The sequence below is a fragment of the Pseudophryne corroboree genome, chromosome 5, assembly GCF_028390025.1.
Source record: "Pseudophryne corroboree isolate aPseCor3 chromosome 5, aPseCor3.hap2, whole genome shotgun sequence".
Lineage (NCBI taxonomy): Eukaryota > Metazoa > Chordata > Amphibia > Anura > Myobatrachidae > Pseudophryne > Pseudophryne corroboree.
Window position 1 is genome coordinate 801,515,416 of NC_086448.1, and position 20,087 is coordinate 801,535,502.

At 44.3% G+C, this 20,087-nt stretch overlaps 1 protein-coding gene across 1 annotated transcript; it reads right to left on the minus strand.

Moving 5' to 3' along the window:
- Positions 1-10,493: 10,493 nt before the first annotated feature.
- On the minus strand, positions 10,494-19,109 carry CCN3 (cellular communication network factor 3). Its single transcript, XM_063924465.1, has 5 exons — positions 18,938-19,109; positions 17,297-17,516; positions 14,175-14,426; positions 13,275-13,489; positions 10,494-12,210 (listed from the first exon to the last, which is right to left on the minus strand). Exons 1-5 carry the CDS (start codon positions 18,992-18,994, stop codon positions 11,914-11,916), a joined length of 1,041 nt encoding a protein of 346 aa, XP_063780535.1. The 5' UTR covers positions 18,995-19,109; the 3' UTR covers positions 10,494-11,913.
- Between the last annotated feature and the right edge of the window lie 978 nt (positions 19,110-20,087).

The following is a 20,087-nucleotide window of genomic DNA, read 5'->3' on the forward strand; positions in this document are numbered from 1 at the left end:
AGAGCTGGTAAGCCTGATTTGAAAAACGGTGAGGAGGGAGACTTTGAAATTCCAGCCTGTATCTCTGGGTTACAATATCTATCACCCAGGGATCCAGGCCGGACGATACCCAGATGTGACTGAATTGTCTGAGTCTCGCTCCCACTGGCCCCACCTCCAGGCCGCATGGTCCACCGTCATGCTGAGGACTTTGGCGTACCTGAAGCCGGCTTTTGTTCCTGGGAACCTGCAGTGGCAGGTTTCTTGGACTTAACTAGACCTCCCCTAAAGAAGGTATTGGACGGTCTGGCCTTTCTAGGCTTGTTAGGCTGAAAGGACTGTGTTGCTGAAGAAGAGAAGGATTTCTTCGGAGCAGGTGCAGCTGAGGGAAGAAACGGAGACTTACCCACTGTAGCCGTTGTAAACGCTAGTTTACTTACAGGACTAAAAAGCATATACCTTAAACACACTTGATACACTTTAAAATTGAGCCGCTGCGGCCGCAGTAATTAACCGTTCACCTTTATATTATTCACAAACCTTACGTACAGAAAGTCGCACAGTGTACGCACTCTGCGTACGTACGCCTAAAGGGCGTAGTGACTACACAGTTTGCGTACACAGGCCTATACGCTGTTAGCACAATGCAGCAGCCCGAGTGGCTGTAAATACACTTTAAACCTTAGCAGGGAAAGGAAACACGACACCAGATTGTATTTAAAATGCCGGGTTCCGAACACCAACATATAATTACTGAAAGGGGGTTACAATAACAATACAATACAATAGAATAACTTGTACAGTCAATGGTACATACGTGTTTGGTTTTCGCCTGCGCTTCCCAGTCTGGTCCTCAGTCATCTGGGTAGATGACCTTTAGAGTCTGTGATAGTGACCTGGCATGCAGCTGGCTCTTTATACAGTGGACTAAAACATAATACAATAGACACTGTGTGCTCTTCTTCCATTGGTTTGGGGGTGGGACATATCCTGTGCACCGGGGATCATTGGTCAGCTCAAGAAGTGGGCGATGGCTAAGACTTGAGAAGTGATTTCTGTTGTTTGCATCTGAGTTCCCGCCCCATGACCAGTTAAACCCATCACATTAATCATACATAAATCTGGTATTATTAATAACTTAGTGTGGTAATATATGATAATATTCTTATTCCCAACAGATTAATGTTTACGTGACTCTGAACAATATGATCCCACACATGATATGATTATCTATTTCCATCCTCAAGATGCACATATATCCACATACTCCTGCTATTACAATTTGTTAGGAATTTTATATATATATATATATATATATATATATATATATACAAATATATATATCTCCAACAGACTATGAATGTTATTACCTCAGATTTCTAAATGTCTGTTTTGTATTTTTGTCAGCTATTGCTAATTGAGTTTCTCCTCAGCCTAGGTTCCTGGGCATTGTCTTTTTGTTTGGCTTGTCTTCAGACAAGACAATGACAATCCAGTATTTATTGTTGTCGACAGAAACTGGGCTACCCTAGAATAATAGGAGTAAACAAAGGTGTTTGCCTTCTTCATAGAATTTCAAAGCTTTGTGTAAATAAGGCCATTGTATTTGAGTCTCTGGGAGTTTAATTTATGTGTGACCGATCTTCATGCTATTAGAAGAGGAAGCAGACAGTGGGGGATTTATGCAATATATGGATTAGATAAATGATATGTCTTTGTGGTTTTTCCATGCGAGTACAAATTCCACTGTAATTACTCATACCACGCTCTAATGCGCAGGACCGCGGAGGCGTCCATACGCAAATTGCAAATATGTGCACGCACGGCCGAATAAGTACGCACACGGAGGCCATCTATGTGGTGTTTGTACATAATGTGTGTACTGTAATATTTTCTGAATTCGACACCGTGAATATCCACGTGTTTTAAGCTTCCCCAAAGAGAGTCTGACCTGTATAGTGTAGGTACTCTACACTTTTCCTGGATTCCGTGTCGGCCGTCCAGTGGCGCTGCCACAGTCCCCAACGAGCTGAAACAGACATGGAAGAGATTCCCGCAGCCATGGAACCCAGGTCTTTCATGGATTCTACCATAAAACCTGCTTAATCCTGAATGTTGCGTAAAAATAATTCAACATCACCCTTATCCATCGGATCCAAATCCTCCAGTAAGGTAGCCGACCACTTTACTATCGTCTTTGCCATCCATGCAGTAGCAATAGTGGGACGTAATATGGCCCCTGAAGCAGTGTACATTGATTTAAGTGTGTTATCAATTTTTCGATCAGCCGGCTCCTTTAAGGCGGTAGATCCTGGAACAAGTAAACCACCTTCTTAGAGAGTCTGGACACAGATGCATCAACAATCGGTGGGTTTTCACATTTTTTCCTATCCTCCTCAGGGAAAGGAAATGCCACCTGTACCCTTTTAGGGATCTGGAAGTTTTTCTCAGGGTTTTCCCATGCTTTCTCAAATATAGCATTCAATTCCTTTGACACAGGGAAGGTTGGTGAGGCTTTTTTATTTTTAGTGAAAAAAGCCTACTCAAGCTGCTCAGGTGTGGTATCATTAATATGTAACACATTCCTGATAGCCTCTATCATCAATTGCACCCCCTTTGCAAGAGATGCAGACCCCCGCAACACATCCCCATCACCGTCTGTGGTGTCAGAATCGGTATCCGTGTCATCCTGCGTGACATGTACAAGCGCACGTTTGTGTGTGTGTGTGTGGGGGGGGGGGGGGGGGGGTATATAGCGGAGCGTCCTCAGGTACCACAATCAGGCCATACTTCCATAGAGTTCTGTAATACCTGGGTTGCAGAATCATTACTTGCAAACCTGTCAGAAATCTGACAAATCCAAGAATTGATAGAGGAAAACCACTCAGGCTCCATTGCTGGTATCTGTGCTAAACCAGTGCTATCCTGATTACATGGAATGGGATCATCCTGGGAGGACAAATCCTCTACAGCATGTGACACAGTGTCCCTGGACATAGCTAAAGGAGACCACCAAACACTCCACACACACACAGGGGAGGGCAGACAGAGTTTCGCCCCCAAGAATGGCAAGAGAAACACAGAGATTGGAGCCAACCCACACACAGTGCTTTTATACCAAAGGGAGGCCCCTTGTCAGCGCTGACTGCATCTTAATAGGATACACAGTTGTATTGCAGCCTCCCCTCCCTTCTACAACCCCCTGGTACTGTGTACAGATAGCTGGAGTTGCTGTGGAGGGACCTGATTGTCCTTGTCAGCGCTGTGCAGGCAGGAAAATGGCGCTGAACGCTGCTAGGTCCGCTCTGAGGAGAAGCTCCACCCCCTTAATGGCGTTGTCTTCGCACTCTTCATCAGATTATACTGGCCTGTGGATTTAGTGCTGGCTGAGATCCGGGGAACCCGACATGCTTCTGGACCAGTGTAGGGTGTCGCGCTGGCTCAGGGCGCCCCTCATAGCGCCGCACCATGTACCGCTGAGACATCCCCAGAGCGTAGTTAATACTGCACTCCTACCTTGATGCCGCCATCTTCACACCGACCTCCCGCTTGCTAGAGGGGGTCAGTGTCTCACTCGCCACTGATTCTTCAGCTCTGTAAGGGGTTGGCGGCATGCTGCAGGGGCGAGTGGTCCCCTGTGGCGGAGAACGATCAGACCCCTCTGGAGCTCAGTGTCCAGTCAGCGAAGACAGTGGCTCAGACCCCGCAGGGCGGACACTGCTCCCCCATCAGTCCATCGATGCAGGGAGGCTGTAGCCAGCAGCCTCCTTGTAAAATAATACACTCTAAAACTAAACTTTACTAAGGAAACACTGGAGAGCTCCCCTAGCTGTGACCGGCTCCTCCGAGCACCTTTTCTAAACTGAGTCTGGTAGGGGGAGCATAGAGGGAGGAGCAAGCCCACACTCTTAAACTCTTAAAGTGCCAATGGCTCCTGGTGGACCTGTCTATACCCCATGGTACTAATGTGGACCTCAGCATCCACTAGGACGTAAGAGAAATAATGTTAATAAATAGACCCCTAAGAAAAAACAAATGTAACATATTTAAAGACCTTTAAATATATAGAAAATACTTTATATATGGACTTAGGGGCCTGTGTACCTTGGAGAGAGATAAAGTGATGACTTTGATGCAGTCGGCTCAGCAGACGAAGCGGAGAACTCCCTCCAATGGCTGCTTCTGTAGCGCGGTCTTTGCCACCAACTGTGTGAGACCCCCGAGCCGACCGAAGTTCCGATTTTAGGGGATTATTCTACTGTCAGTGTCAGGACATTTGCCCATTGGAAGGTATTCCCCCATCCTCACCTATTCTCCCACAAATGTTGGAAAACTGTATCTCTTTACATTGTTTTGTTCCTCCCATTGCTGTATATTTTAATATTCTACAAAATGCTTCTCCTTCAGCTAATAGCAATATATCAGCGGCAGCTACATGTGATTACACCTAACATCTGCAAAATCAGTCATCTTGCCCTAAATGCTTATATAATTTGGGGGCAATTTAGACGCACTTGTGCAAGCTGAAGTGCACAGCGGTTGCAATGCAAAGTTGCAATTACTCAGTGAAGCTGCCTTTTAAACGACCTCCATTGGGTGCTTTAGTAATTGTAAGGATAGGGAGACCCCTAGTGTTGAAATATTGCATAGCACCTTTCTTCATAATACATTTGTGTAACATTTAATTCAGTGCTGTGAAAGGACATATGATGTACGGAGAGAGCCACAGATAAGTTAGAACTGTACTTTCCGATTCCAAATTCTATTATGAAACAATGTCATATAGTTTATATGGAATCTGATTGGATCATCAGAATGATCATAGCTGCTTAGACAATTTCAGGACATGCTGATCTTGTGGGAGACAGTGACCTGCACACTTTAATAACTGTAATTAAGGACAGTGACATGATGTGAGGAGGGGAATGGAGGCAGCAACATGCCACAGACTGAGAGTTATATAGTAGGAGGAGCAGGGTCTCCCAGCAGCACAGAGTACATCAGGAGATGAGTGATGTGTTAGTGAGGACAGTGCTGCATGTGACAGCGGCAGTGACATGATGTGAGGAGGGGAATGGAGGCAGCAGGAAGCCACAGACTGAGAGTTATATAGTGGGAGGAGCAAGGTCCACACAGCAGCATAGAGTATATCAGGAGATGAGTGATTTGTTAGGACAGGGCTCCATGTAACAGGGGCAGTGTCATGATGTGAGGTGGGGAATGGAGGCAGCAGGAAGCCACAGTCTGACAGTTATATAGTAGAAGGGGCATGGTCCCCCAGCAGCACAGAATATATCAGGAGATGAGTAATGTGTTAGTGAGGATAGGGCTGCATGTGACAGGGGTAGTGACATGATTTGAGGAGGGGAATGGAGGCAGCAGGAAGCCACAGACTGAGCGTTATATAGTAGAAGGAGCATGGCCCCAGTCCCCCTGCAGCACAGAGTATATCAGGAAATGAGTGATGAGTCAGTGAGGACAGGGCTGCATGTGACAGGGGCAGTCACAGTGACATGATGTGAGGAGGGGAATGGAGGCAGCAGCAAGCCACAGACTGAGAGTTATATAGTGGAAGGAGCAGGGTCCCCAGCAGTACAGAGTATATCAGGAGATGAGTGATGTGTCAGTGAGGACAGGGCTGCATGTGACAGGGGCAGTGACATGATGTGAGGAGGGGAATGGAGGCAGCAGCAAGCCACAGACTGAGAGGTATATAGTGGGAGGAGCAGGGTCCCCAGCAGCACAGAGTATATCAGGAGATGAGTGATGTGTCAGTGAGTACAGAGCTGCATGTGACAGGGGCAGTGACATGATGTGAGGATGGGAATGGAGGCAGCAGCAAGCCACAGACTGAGAGTTATATAGTGGGAGGAGCAGGGTCCCCAGCAGCACAGAGTATATCAGGAGATGAGTGATGTGTCAGTGAGTACAGAGCTGCATGTGACAGGGGCAGTGACATGATGTGAGGAGGGGAATGGAGGCAGCAGCAAGCCACAGACTGAGAGCTATATAGTCAGAGGAGCAGGGTCCCCCAGCAGCACAGAGTATATCAGTAAATGAGTGATGTGTCAGTTAGGACAGGGCTGCATGTGACAGGTGCAGCGACATGATGTGAGGAGGGGAATGGAGGCAGCAAGAAGCCACAGACTGAGAATTATATAATGGAAGGAGCAGCATAGCATATATCAGGTGATGGGTGAGGTGTTAGTGCATACTTGCCTACATGCCCAGATGAAGTTATATAGGGGCAGGACAGAGGTGGGACCGCATGATCGCGTCGTCACATACCCGCCCCCTCCACACAATGGGAGATATTACCGGCATTGAGGGGCAGGGGGTGGGGCCACAATGACACAAATTCTGCACAAATTGTGTAATCGAACCCCCAGGATGCCACCATTGGACTGCGGCGTTGGGTGTTTTCGTTGGTGACACGGGGGAGTTGTGGAGGATGCTGCGGGTGGGTAGCACAGGTCGGGAGACTTGCCCTCTCTTACGGGAGGCCAGGAGCGCCATCCGATTTTCGCGAGCCTCCCGGACATTCTGGGAGAGTAGGCAAGAATGTGTTAGTGAGGGGTTACATATGATATTCCGGCTGACAGGATGCCGGCTGTCACTATACCATACTTACCTACTCTCCCGGAAGCTGCGGGAGGCTCCCATTTTTTGGGGTAGCCCCCCGCACCCCCGGAAGAGTGGTCAGGTGTCCCGCATCCTGCTCGCACCTTAGTGATGCGAGCAGGATGGAGAGATAATCTCCAGTTTTCGCGGGTCTGTCGGGTGGGGAAGGGATTAAAATGATGCAAATTGCGTCATTTTGGCTTTGCCCCCTTCCCATGGACCCACGAATCGCAGCATTTGCCGATGTAGGGGCGGTGCTTGGTGATGTCACCATCCGCCCCCCCCCCCCATCCCCCACCCCCAGACTACTGCAGCGTCTCCTCTCCGGGTTTCTCCCTTAGAGGAGACATACAATGTAGGCAAGTATGCACTATACTGACCACGACAGTGAGTCCCCTTGCAGTCTCGATGCGCTTGCCTCGCAGCGGGCCTGGGCCAGCAGTGCCAGATACACATAATAATACCCCCAGCAGTGACAGATAGAAGTAATGACCCCAGCAGTGCCAGATACATGTAATTCCCCCAGAAATGCCCGATACTCATAATACCCTCAGCAGTGCCAGATACACGTAATGCCCCCAGCAGTGCCAGATACACATAATACCCCCTGCAGTGTAAGATACACATAATACCCCCAGCAGTGCCAGATACACGTAATACCCCTAGCAGTGCCAGATACACATAATGCTCCCAGCAATACCAGATACACATAATATCCCCAGCAGTGCCAAATGCACATAATGCCCACAGTGGTGTCAGTTACACGTAATGCACCCAGTAGTGCCAGTTACACGTAATGCCTCCAGTAGTGCTCAGAGCAGAGAGGCACATACACACCTCCCCACAGACTTCCTCATTGCTTTGTTATATTGCTTACCTGCCTTTACAGTATTATATATAATCCTCAATGCAAGCAGCACTCCTAGCCCCCCAAAAAGCTCAGTAGCCAGTGTTGAGTCAACGTTTCAATGCCTACTTTATTATGGCATTTTCATCAGGACATAACCAAAACCATAACCAAACAGAGTTTCTAACAAACACTCACCCAATATCCACCTATGGTGTTTTCCAGGGCGGCGATCGCTTTCCCGGTCAGCGGTGCCATTCAATGACGTCGCCGCACTGGTCTCCTGAACACATCCCTGGATGCTCGTGTGGACACTATCCCTGCTAGTGGCGTCCATCGGGACGTCACTACGCTGGTCACCTGGCCGCAGTGCATGAAGAGTCACAATAGTCTTTGTATCCATGGTGACGGTACACAACCCGGTCACCATGTGTATCATTCAGCCTCAATAAATAACAGAGCATAGCCATGTGAAGACCATTATCAATAAGTACAATGTAAACAGAGCAATATCATCATACAGCGATAGCAGGCATCGCACAATATGGATAGAGTAAACATTTTTACACATACTTATACATATTAACTCAAACAGATATATGACAACTGTAAGGTAACACAGTCAAATTATCAAAAAATATATAAAAAAATATCAAGAAGTATCAACAAATGCCAGGATAATCAGACTCCATCATTAACTATATGGGTCAGATCCTTCGAACATCTTTAAAAAACAGTTGGAAAATATTATAAAAGAAGCAATATCCCTGGAGAACGTTTCAGAGAAACTTGGCGAAGCCTTAATCCCAGAATACCCAGTTGTGCCTATTATATATACCACCCTGAAAATCCATAAAACGTTGGACAAACCAGCGGGGCGGCCCATTATAGCAGCAAGAGGAGCATTATACCAACCTGCAGCAGTATACCTAGATGCATTGATGCAACCATGCATTAGGGCACACCCGCATTATTTATTCGATACTACTACTTTGCTGAAGAAACTTAATCAACTGCCGAGGTTTACTGAGGAAATATGGATGATCAGTATGGACGCCAGTAGTTTGTATACAATTATCCTTTATGAGCAAGGTCTACTGGTGATGAGGAAATTCTTGGAGAACCATCCTTTGTATGAAGGCCCTAATCTGGACTTTGTACTTAAACTTATGCATATGTTACCAACAAAAAACTTTTTTCTTTTTGGCAATCAGTTCTTTCTTCAAACCGTCGGTTGTGTGATGGGCTCTAATATGGCTCCATCCTATTCAAACATATATGTTTGATGTGGAGGAAGACATATTTTTCAGTGACCCATCTATTTCCAGCCGTATAATCATGTATTTGAGATACATTGATAATTTATTATTGTTTTGGAGCGGACCCAGTGATGACATCATGCAGGTAATAGCTAATCACAATGCTAGTGATAGCCCAGTTAAATTAACCATGGTGGTGAGTGACATCCAGGTAAATTTTCTGGATGTATCTATTTGTCTTAAAGATGGTTTAATATCGACTAGTCTGTTTTCTAAACCTACTGATCGCAATAACCTTCTAAATTACGGTAACTGCCATCCATGCCCTTTGGTTAAGGGGTTGCCTTATTCCCAGTTCCTAAGGATCAAAAGGATTACATCTGAACCAGTTCCGGCAGAATCCCAGATGGGTATTATGTCAGACAAGTTCATTGAACGTAGTTTTGAGCGTAAAGATCTGTGTAATTCCATGCGATAGGTCCTTGCAATGGATAGAGAACACCTTTTAGTACAGAAATGTAAGAATAAAGATGCCACATATATCCCATGGGTAAATACGTATACATCAGTGAGCAAATTTGTTAGTTCTACAACTAAAAAACTATGGCTATGGTACAATCGGACCCAGAACTAAAACTTAATGAAACTAGAATCCTGCCATGTTACACAAGGGGACACAATTTGAGAGATATTCTTGTTAAGACAGACATCTCAGTTAAAACATCCTCTCAGGAGACAGGTAAAATGGGATGTGTTAGATGTATATGCACTACATGTCAGTTTTTATTTGCAGGGGATACATTTTGCTACCCTACATCGGGGAAAAAGTATTCCATTAGACATAAAATTACAGTACCTGTAACTCACGCTACCTGGTCTAAAGCTCACAGCAACTTTGCTTATATAGGTGAGACAATTACCAACACACCTGTTGTAAAGCACATAGGAGAACAGCTGATACAAGCTATAATTATGTACAACAGTGTGCATGAGAAAAGCGAGTACAGAGCCTCTGTGAATTATATTTAAACAATGTGGTCTCTAAATGTGTTGCACTCCAACTCTAGGAATAGGTGAGTGCCGTGGAATAGTGCTTTTTGTTTATTAGATTAGTTTTTTAATGAATCTTTTTGTGATCACATTTTCTCATGCATCCTGTTTTATCTTAATTATAGCTTTGTCAGTTGTTCTCCTTGGTGCTTTACAACAGGTGTGTTGGCAGCTGTCTCACCTATGTAAGCAAAGTTGCTGTGAGCTTTAGACAAGGTAGCACACCTAAAGTTTAACACTAATGTGACAGCTAGTTTCATGATAATTACTTTGAGCAATAGAGTAGGACCTGCAGGATAGTGGGGTCCCTTGCCGGGGGCTGCAGGCTTAAATGCATTGATCAATACATGAACTATCGGATCTGAGGTTGACCCATGGCAGTACAGCCTGGCTGCATTGTCAGGCGGTCGGCGGCCTTTTTGGTATGCCCCGCACCCCCAATGCCGTGATGACTCCCCTCCGATGGCTGCCTCTGTCAATCCCACTGTACGCACATCCTTCCTGGATGCGGCTGCAATGTGTAAGGTTGCGCATGTGCACTGTGGTCAGTGTGCGTGCGCAGACCAGATAGATGTGTCTCTGGCGCTCAACCGCGCGGCTGCGTCCATCTCTGGGTTATGCCCATAATCCTTTATGAGCATCTGCCGTGTTTGTGAAATAAATATTTAAACACGGCTGTTGTACCTGTCGGAATCTGTAGGCAAAGCATCAAACATACCAAAGAAAGAAAGAACACAGGAATTAACAGGGCTTGTTTTATTTGAAAAAATATAAATTTTGCATTGTACAACACTTAGAAAAAAAAGACAAAATGACAAATAATTTCCAAAACACGGTAATGAGATTTATATATATAAAACTTAGTGTATGAAAACGGTACTTACAGTAGTCCTTGTGACAGGAAACGTTAAGGACGGTTCTAGTATATATTATACACATTTACTCAGCAGGGCATAACAAAGCACACAAAAGTCCATAATACAGTACATATCTCTGTGCCGCAATCGCCAGCCTTAAAGTGCACCTGTACCAAATGTATCTATTCATTTCAAACCAGTGACATCATTGATGAATTCGTACCATACTGCCTACTCTCCAGGAGCCTACCCAGCACAGAAGTGGGCGGCCGTGATGTTGCGGTTCTCTATAAACCACTTTGTCTTAGCCCTGCCACTATTGCATAGCAACGCGTTTCACATCCTTACACCACAGGGTTGGGGCTTTGAAGACATGACTCACAGTGTTATGCCCTCGACTCCGCACATCCCATCTGGTCATACCCCCTTCCATCTGGTCATACCCCCTTTAGAGAAAAGATGGCATGAAGTAGTAGTGATGTGTTTTACCTCACAGATTTCCAAAGTGTTAAGTTTTAGGCTCCTGGTTAACTGATAGGCTGCATTCTCATAAATACCTCTTTACAAAATGGCCGCCTCTGCTAGCACACAGGAGCACTGTAATAGACATCACGAATATGCACACATTGTTCTAGGTCCATGCCATGTGTAGAATTGCAGTATAACCACAGGTATAATGTCCCCTTGTGGGGTAGGTCACATAGCTTCTACAAAGCAGGCCAGGTGGTTTGGATTACCAATTGGAATTACATTACATTGAGGTAAATTTCACCTCATTTAATTTCAGTGGAATGTTTGCTGTATTCATTCATATACGTATTAAAAGTAAGACAGACACAGTAGTAAACGTAAAATATCCAAATTAAATAAAAATATTTACAGCTTACAAGTCAATGTAAAAAACAGTCCTTACACTATAACCCTTATTAAATTAACGTTCTTATAAAAAAAAATGTCCTGTATAAAAATATCATTTGCGCAAAGATCAGCGCATTTATAATTAGTGATGAGCGGATTCGGTTTTACTCGGTTTTACTCGGTTTTACTCGGTTCTCAAAACGGCATCTTATTGGCTCACGGATGTCACGTGTTTTGGATAGCCAATAAGATGCCGTTTTGAGAACCGAGTAAAACCGAGTAAAACCGAGTAAAACCGAACCTCGCTCATCACTATTTATAATTACAATTGCAAGGTTTGGAATTTACACCCCTAGAACGGACGGGATTACACGTACAGTAGCCTCCTGATCATCTTAGGCTCTTTAGAAATGACTTATCAGATCACGTATAATTAGGTCAGTTAATATATTTTCAGCCTAGGGAACATGGCGTTTTCTGTCTGGAGGAGGCTGGTGTCACGGGGGCAGTTATTATGACAGACGCATGTATTGATGAACATCACTGGTTTCTTTACGATTCTCTCGTTTGCACACCGGAACTCCACCTGGGCCGTCCTGGTGCTGTGAGGGGTGCAGCATCGCCCGTCCGTGCAGTCCCCGCAAAACTTAGGCTTGTAGCTGTGAACGCTGACGCAGTTTTTTATTTCAAAATGGATGGCCTCTTCTGATTTCGTCACACGCACGCATCTTTTCCCTTTCTAGAATGGAATGAAAAATAAATATTTTAATATATACATCAGATTAGTGGTCTTATTAAGGAAACAGCTTGAATACATATGAACGGAAGAGAGATGCCCTTCCTTACAATCCAGGTTTTACGGATATCCATGCTCAAGCACAGATGGTTAACTCACAATGAGGGAGGTACTGATTAAGTCACCTGTGCTCAATGATGGATGTCCTAAAAACCTGGAATGTTGGGCGGGTGTGAGGATCCAGCTTGGGAAACACTGTTTTAGAAGGTATAACAGGTGCAGTTGCCTATGCAGTGTCGGACTGGGGCATGAAGGGCCCACTGGGGGAATGCAGTGATAGGGGCCCATACTTAAGGGTGTGGCCAGCCTCCAAAGGGGGTGTGGCCAGCCTCCACAGAGGCTTGAAATACACAATAGTCTTGTGCAGTGTAATACAACATATCTACCATGTATAATACAAGTGCACAGTCTGGAACCTGATCCCTAGAGGAAGGAGTGGGCCCTCAGGCAGTGGGGCCTACCGGTGGTTTCCCTGGTACCCCTGTGGGCCAGTCCGACCCTGCGCCTATGCACGGAGCTTTGCTTGTGAAGTGCCCGGTTTAGAAACAAGAAGGATATTGTAATTATTGAACACTATTTTGGTAGGGCAGTGGGAATGCTGCCCTACAGAAATACTTTTTTGACTGGATATATTTTAGACAGTATATATCCAATATTTATTAAAGTAGCCAATTATGTGTGTAGTGACACATGGGAAGGGGGGTACTACACAGTGGGGGACCACTGACAGAGGTGGGGGTGGGGATTCTGCGACTATGCTGGGAGGGAGGGGGAAAGTAATTTTACAATGGGGGCTTATGGACATGGGGGGATTGTGGGGTGTAAAACATCCCCCAGGTATATTTATTCAAATAAAATATTGAAATACTGTATAAAATACTTTTTGAAGTTTATTTAGAAAAAAAAAAAGAAAATTTTGGAGCAGTTTAAAAAAAATAACAAAAAATGTGTCAATTAAGTGGTTAAACGTTGCCTTAGAATTGATGAAGTGGCCATAAAACCGGTACCTTATCAATAAGTGCTTGGGCCTCTTGGTCACAGGGTCGCACCATGCACAGGCGGATTTGTTTCTGCATTTCGCAGCGGCGGTTGCGATTTGTCACCCGGTAGGAGTGGCCCATCCCACACGTCTTAGAGCACGCACTCCACTCAGTCATCTGCTCAATGCAGTTAACACCCATGTCTGAGCCATCGACCCCCAGAGTAGCCTCCGGTCTGTAAGCTGTGAAAATAAAGAAATATATATTCCAGGATTAGAAAGCAGAATGTTACTGGTTGTAATACTGTATATTTTGGGGGAGATGTATTAAATCTCAGAGAGAAACGAAGTGGAGAAGTCGCCCATAGCAACCTACCAGCTTTGAGCTGTCCTTTATCTTTCTCTAGCACAGTCTATGAAATTACAGTGACAGGGTGTATGGTTGCTATTGGTAACCTCTCCACTTTAGTCTCTCTCTAAGGGTTCATACATCTTCCTCTTTACGCGGAAAGTTACAGATACTCATCATTGCTTCAAGATGGCTTCAGAAAAAGTATAAACAAACATATTGAATATCCCACATGTTGTACATACTATAAAATGTAGCGATTTCCATATAAGTCCAAATAGACACAATAGAGAATATTTTTTCTTACTTTAACAACTTAACTGGGAAGTAAAAACATCAGAAACTTACTAACAAAATGGCAACTGAGGGGTCTATTCATGAAGCAGTGAAAAAAGTGGAGAAGTGAGCCTGGGGAGAAGTTCCCCATGGCAACCAATCAGCTGCTCCGTACTGTTGTATAGTATGCAAATTATAAATGTTACTTCAATGCTGATTGGTTGCCATGGGCAACTTCTCCAATGCCTCATTTTTCCACACTTTTCACTGCTTCACTGACTCCTGATGAGTCCGGTAACTTACCAGCCATAGCAAATCCACCAATGGCCACCTCTTCCTTCCCATCGCACACCCACTTTTCACAGCACTCTCCTGGCACCTTCACTTTCCTTGGGAATGGGCAGTCAGGCCCCGGAAGCTGTAAGTCAAGGTTGCACCTGGGGACGCAGCCGATCTGTCCATCCTGGCACGTGCAGTGATATTTGCAGCTGGGCTGGAATGTTTCTCCGCTGCGGTATACGGCCCCATTAAACACACATTTACTTCCTTCAAGTGCTGGTGAATCAGAAAAATAATATTCATTATAATGAATTACTTAAAGAGAAAAATGGTCAACCATCAAAGTGTACAGAGAGCGCTATAAATGAACACAAGCCAGTAAAAGGTCTGATCGCTGACTAACATTAGTGGCGGCTGCTATTTTGTGGGCTAGACCAATACACTTAATAATACATCATATAAACTCAGAGCCGGCGAGGGGGGGATACAAGGGGACACATGTACTTCCATCAGATTCCAAGGGGACTCATGATGCAGTAGGGACAGAGGAGGAGCGTCTGAGATGCGCACAGCTGGAGGTATAGCTTACATGTGCAGAAGAGCAGTGAGTGGGAAATGAGGACCTCTGATAATGACAACGTGATATTCATGTGTGTGTGTGTATATATATATATATATATATATATATATATATATATAGGTAGGGCCGTTTCTTGGGGCAGGCGAACAGTGCAACCGCACTGGGCGCCCGCCGCGGCACTAACTGTGGCTCCCTACTTCCCCTCCTATTTCTCCCTGAGTAACCCGCTCGGGGGGCGGAGTTTCACGGAATGACGCGGTTGCGTCGTTACGTCACGACGCAACCCCGTCACTCCGCGAAACTCCCCCCCCCTTCCCGAGCGGAGTACAGAGGGGGGATCCAAGTTAGGAAGAGGGAAAGGCCGGCGCGAGGAGCGACTGGTGAGGCGGGCCGAAGAGCGGTAATCGCCTCTGTAAGTATTCTCTCTCTCTCAATGTGTAAAATGGGGACACCTGCCGTAATGTGTGAAATGGGGACTCTTGCCTGCCGTAGCGTGGGTATTTAATGTATCAAGGGCATTGCGGTGTGTGGCATAATATGGTGCAGGGGGCATTACTGTGTGGGGCTTAATATGGTAGAATTTTTTTCCTGTGGTGGTCGTGATCTGTTGGAGCAGGGTCAAAAACTGGATTGTGAGGTAGTCTTTTCAGATGAGGCCATACCCATTTAAATGAGGCCACACCCATTTAGATGAGGCCACGCCCCCTTGCCGGGTGCACGTGCATGTTTTTTTTTATCTAGGTGTGTGTGTGTGTGTGTGTGGGGGGGGGGGGCACATTTTTTAATGTCATGGGGGGGCGCATTTTTAAATCTCGCACTGGGAGCCAAATTGGCTAGAAACAGCCCTGTATATAGGTTTTATAGGGTTTCGCGATCTCGGATTCATAAAGCCTTCACCACAGATTTCTGGTTGGAGATATATCTCTTCACAATTCTGATTGTGATCACCTGATTGTAAAATCCTCACATCAACTGAAATATGTGTTTATATAAGATTGTTATATCATTTTACTGAATTTTTAGTAATTTGTACCAAAGACGAATGTTTAGGTTGCAATTGTCGTCGGTTTGTGTATGAATAAAAACTTTTAAACATAGTTATTCTAAAGGCGTATTGGCTCCCACTAGAACCTTTTTCCTTTTCATATATATATATATATATATATATATATTGTGACAAGAACACTGGAATAGTGTTTGAGGGCAGGTATGTTGGTCCCAGGTTATTGTCTTACATGTATTAGGAAAATGTTTTGTTTTGTCATAACCTTTTCAGTTTATTGGAAAAGCTGGATAACGTCCCTGAAAGAGAGATAGGGCAAGTTCCAGACATTGGGCCCAGTTTGGGTCTTTGTCCTCAAAGAGGGCAAATCAGGATTTCAGCTGTGTAAGTGGGTTATAGGGCTGCTAGCCTGATTAGTGTGTGCAGACTGCCCGGGAAGACTGCAGGATCTCTGTGAGAGAAATACGCTTTCTTACACAAGTGAGCCATACAGTGTTGGTTGGAAAACTCTGTGTTTTTGTTTAGAGACAGTTAGGAACGTCTTATGTTTAGTTAGTGCCGGGCAGGCAAGGTATTTTCTTTTGATGTTTGTTTTGTTTGCTGTTTAATAAAACTGGTCGTGGCCAGTTACACCACACACTGGACTTGTGTGATTCCTCAGCTGCTGCATAGCTGCCATTTACTCCACGAAACGGCACCTTGTTCCCTTACAGTGTTACAATGTGTATATATATATATATATATATATATATATATGTATATATATATATATATGTAAATCTGGCTCTGATATTAGCCAGTTCCTCCCCAGCCATTGACCTCATCACACGTCACTGGTTACATGCATGGCATGTTATGTGAACTAGGGGCACAGTGTGGCATATAATGTGAACTGAGGGCACAGTGTGGCATGTAATGTGAAGTGGGGGGCACAGTGTGGCATGTAATGTGAAGTGGGGGGCACAGTGTGGCATGTGAAGTGAGGGGCACAGTGTGGCATGTGAAGTGAGGGGCACAGTGTGGCATGTGAAGTGGGGGGCACAGTGTGGCATGTGAAGTGGGGGGCACAGTGTGGCATGTGAAGTGGGGGGCACAGTGTGGCATGTAATGTGAAGTGGGGGGCACAGTGTGGCACACAATGTGGGAGATGATTGTGCGGCCCAAAAAACTGACCTTCACTTTGTGTATACGACATGTCCCCTATAATATTTCTCACAGGAAGTGAGAGGTGCACATAAAATGGCTGCTTCTATATAACACCTACAGCTGGAGCCCTGCTCATCTATCCCTTTAATGGGATTAACTGAGCCAGGGCTGTCTGTAATGACTGAATCCCCTGCTGTATTGTTCTCTCTGTATTGTATTGCATCTGAGAACAGTAGATGAAAGACTTATGCTAATAAGCCTTGGTGCACCTAGGTGCAGCAGAGAAGCCTAGATGAGCGAGGTTCCATCTGTACTCATGTTATCTTGAATTATTTGCAAAACACATTGCTGCTGCATACAGTCCAGGCCTTTTACCGAACGGTTCCACACATTTTTAGCCTTTTACTGTGTACTTACCCATACAAACGCCGACGCTGGTTCTCGGGTCTGCGCTGAAGTCACAGTATAGACCCTGGTCCTCGTGACACGGGTGCATCTCAGAGCAGCTCTCTCCTTGTTGCCGAGCACACACGGGACAGCAGGCACAGCCATCCAGTATGATTGGCACATCGGGGGGACAACTGGGTGGTTCCTCCGGGCACTGTCCACACTGCAATGGGCATCTCTGAGAGATCACCTGCAGGACAGAGACAGAGAACATGCACTTAGTCAGTTTGTCTATCTGTCTATCTATCTATCTATCTATCTATCTATCTATCTATCTATCTATCTATCTATCTATCTATCTATCTAACATATGGACAAGAGTACTAATATATATATATATATATATATATATATATATGCAGTATTTAAGCTTATTTCATTAAATTGTGGCACTCGCAACAATCAGATTATAATGCAGTTTGGGAAATGAATGCAAGCCAGCTACATTGAGTTCCAGCACACACTGCTGCGTTAGTAAATAAGCCCACCTACTCATTTTATTACAGGCTTTCAGCAATGAATAATCAAAGACAGAACCTACCCACCCTCTGTGATATTATACCTGGCATGCTACGTTTCCAGGCGTTCCTGGCACAATATCAAGAATCATACAGTACATATCTGTGTTCTAATGACGCGGTGTGGGGAAATACGTGCAGCGGACCCCGTTTTCTGTGAGTGCTCACTTCATATACAGTCATACTGTAGCCGGCTAGACCTGGCTGCAGGAATTCAATGATGGGGCTTACTGTAATTCAAGCAGATCTGAAATTGCTGCGCAAAGAACATGCAATTCTCATTACACTAGAACTGCATTTGGAGAATATATATATATATATATTTTTTATTTATTTATTTATATATACTTGGTTGTTATTTGGTGTTGATGCGAATGCAGGATCTTCGCAGTTTTAGATATATATATATATATATATATATATATATATATATATATTTGGACACAGATACAAAGTGAACAGGTGTTTGTGTAAATTCAGTACATCCATCTAAAGATTATTATGGCCCAGATATATCAGGCCCTGGAGAGTGATAAATTGCCGGCCAATCAGCTCCCAACTGTCATGCTACAGGCTGGGTTTGAAAAATGACAGTTAATGCTGATTGGCTGATACTATCTTGTGCAATTTATCACTCTCCAGGGCTTGATAAATCTAGGAAAAGTTTTGGCTAGGAAGGGAAGGGTTACTCAGCGTGTGGCTTACGGGATGCTAGCAATAAATAACAAGAAATTGCCTAAAGTAATCCAGGTTATGGTAATATAATTGTGTAACAGATGGGAAGAGAGTGTAGGAAAATACGTACTTGATGCTGCTGTATAAACTCCAGGTTATTAGCACACATCTGGCCACAATGCACAATATTTTTTTTTTAGATATATTCAATTGTCTAAGTAGTTACAGTATACGGCTTCCATCAGTTATTTCCATTAAAGCCGCAGCAGTTAATAATTTAGTAAAACACCAGTAAATCAGAAATCACACAGAGATAAACATACCACATTCTATTATAGAAATCTAGCTGATGAATAATTCATTTGAAATACAGTAGAAGATCACTATGGAATTTCCAACATGCATCCTATATACTTACATCATGGACCACAAACAGCGTGCACAACGCTGGAAGCAGGTTCCTTAGGCAGATCATGGTGATCCAATGCTGCAGCAGACACTTGGAGACTTGCAACTTGTGAGAATAAGTTCTCTGTGATTCTCACCCTGGCTCCAGCCTGTCCATATATAGTGACGGCTACTGGAGTCCTATTGGATAATCCTTCTGAGTTGGGCAGTTGTTCAGATAATGAGAATTCCAAAATACCTGTCTCCCACTGGTTTCTCAAACAAACACCAGGTTATGACCACTAGATGGCGCTGTAATGTGTTTCCATAGGGAAGGAAAGACCTGAAATGTTTGTAAAAATAGGAATGTGTTTTCCATCCTGCTCACAGACCTGATTACTGATCTCAGCATGAGGAATGCCTGTTATAACCACATATCCAGACGTCTAGTACAGTCTGCAGGGACATGCAGGCGTAATCTACTGTACTCCCTGCTCACTGTTATGTAACCTGGACAATTAGAGAACGTTGTCCACACAGATATTGACTGGGTTTGTTTATTGAAAGAAGGAGAACTGTGTTTAAGGTTTCCGCACGTTCATATAAAACCCACATGGAAGTATATTATATATTTAGCTATAATTTAATATGACATCATATGGAAATATATTTTATACCCAGTTTTTTTCTATTACTGTTGTTCCAATTGTAAAGCGCAACGGAATATGCTGCGCTATATAAGAAACTGTTAATTATATTTATGTATATATGTACAGATAGATATATTGATTTAGCTATAATTTAATGTAAAAGCATATGGAAACCCAACAGGGAAGATACTTACTTGTCATTATTCCTATTAGCAGATTGCCACTTTTGTTACGTTTAGTATCTCCCAGTAACTTGGCTATTGCATTTAGCTGTAATAAGGCTGAAAATAGCATTTACATTCAGCCTTCCTGTCTTCCGGTGTGGCTTCATGCCCTATCCCAAGATGGCCACTGAGATCTCAACTGAGCATGTGCAGGGGCCATCTTGTTCTTTATGGTGTCACACCAGTTAGCTCCAGAGAAACCTGTGATTACCAGGAATCCACAACAATTCCAGTGCCTATGTACACTCACTGGGGGTAATTCCAAGTTGATCGCAGCAGGAAATTTTTTAGCAGTTGGCCAACACCA

Coding starts and splice junctions, on each gene's coding strand:
- CCN3 (XM_063924465.1), bottom strand. CDS start 18,994: ATGATCTGCCTAAGGAACCTGCTTCCAGCGTTGTGCACGCTGTTTGTG. Junction 17,517..18,937: donor CGCTGTTTGTGGTCCATGAT/GTAAGTATATAG, acceptor TCTGTCCTGCAG/GTGATCTCTCAGAGATGCCC. Junction 14,427..17,296: donor CAGCGTCGGCGTTTGTATGG/GTAAGTACACAG, acceptor CTGATTCACCAG/CACTTGAAGGAAGTAAATGT.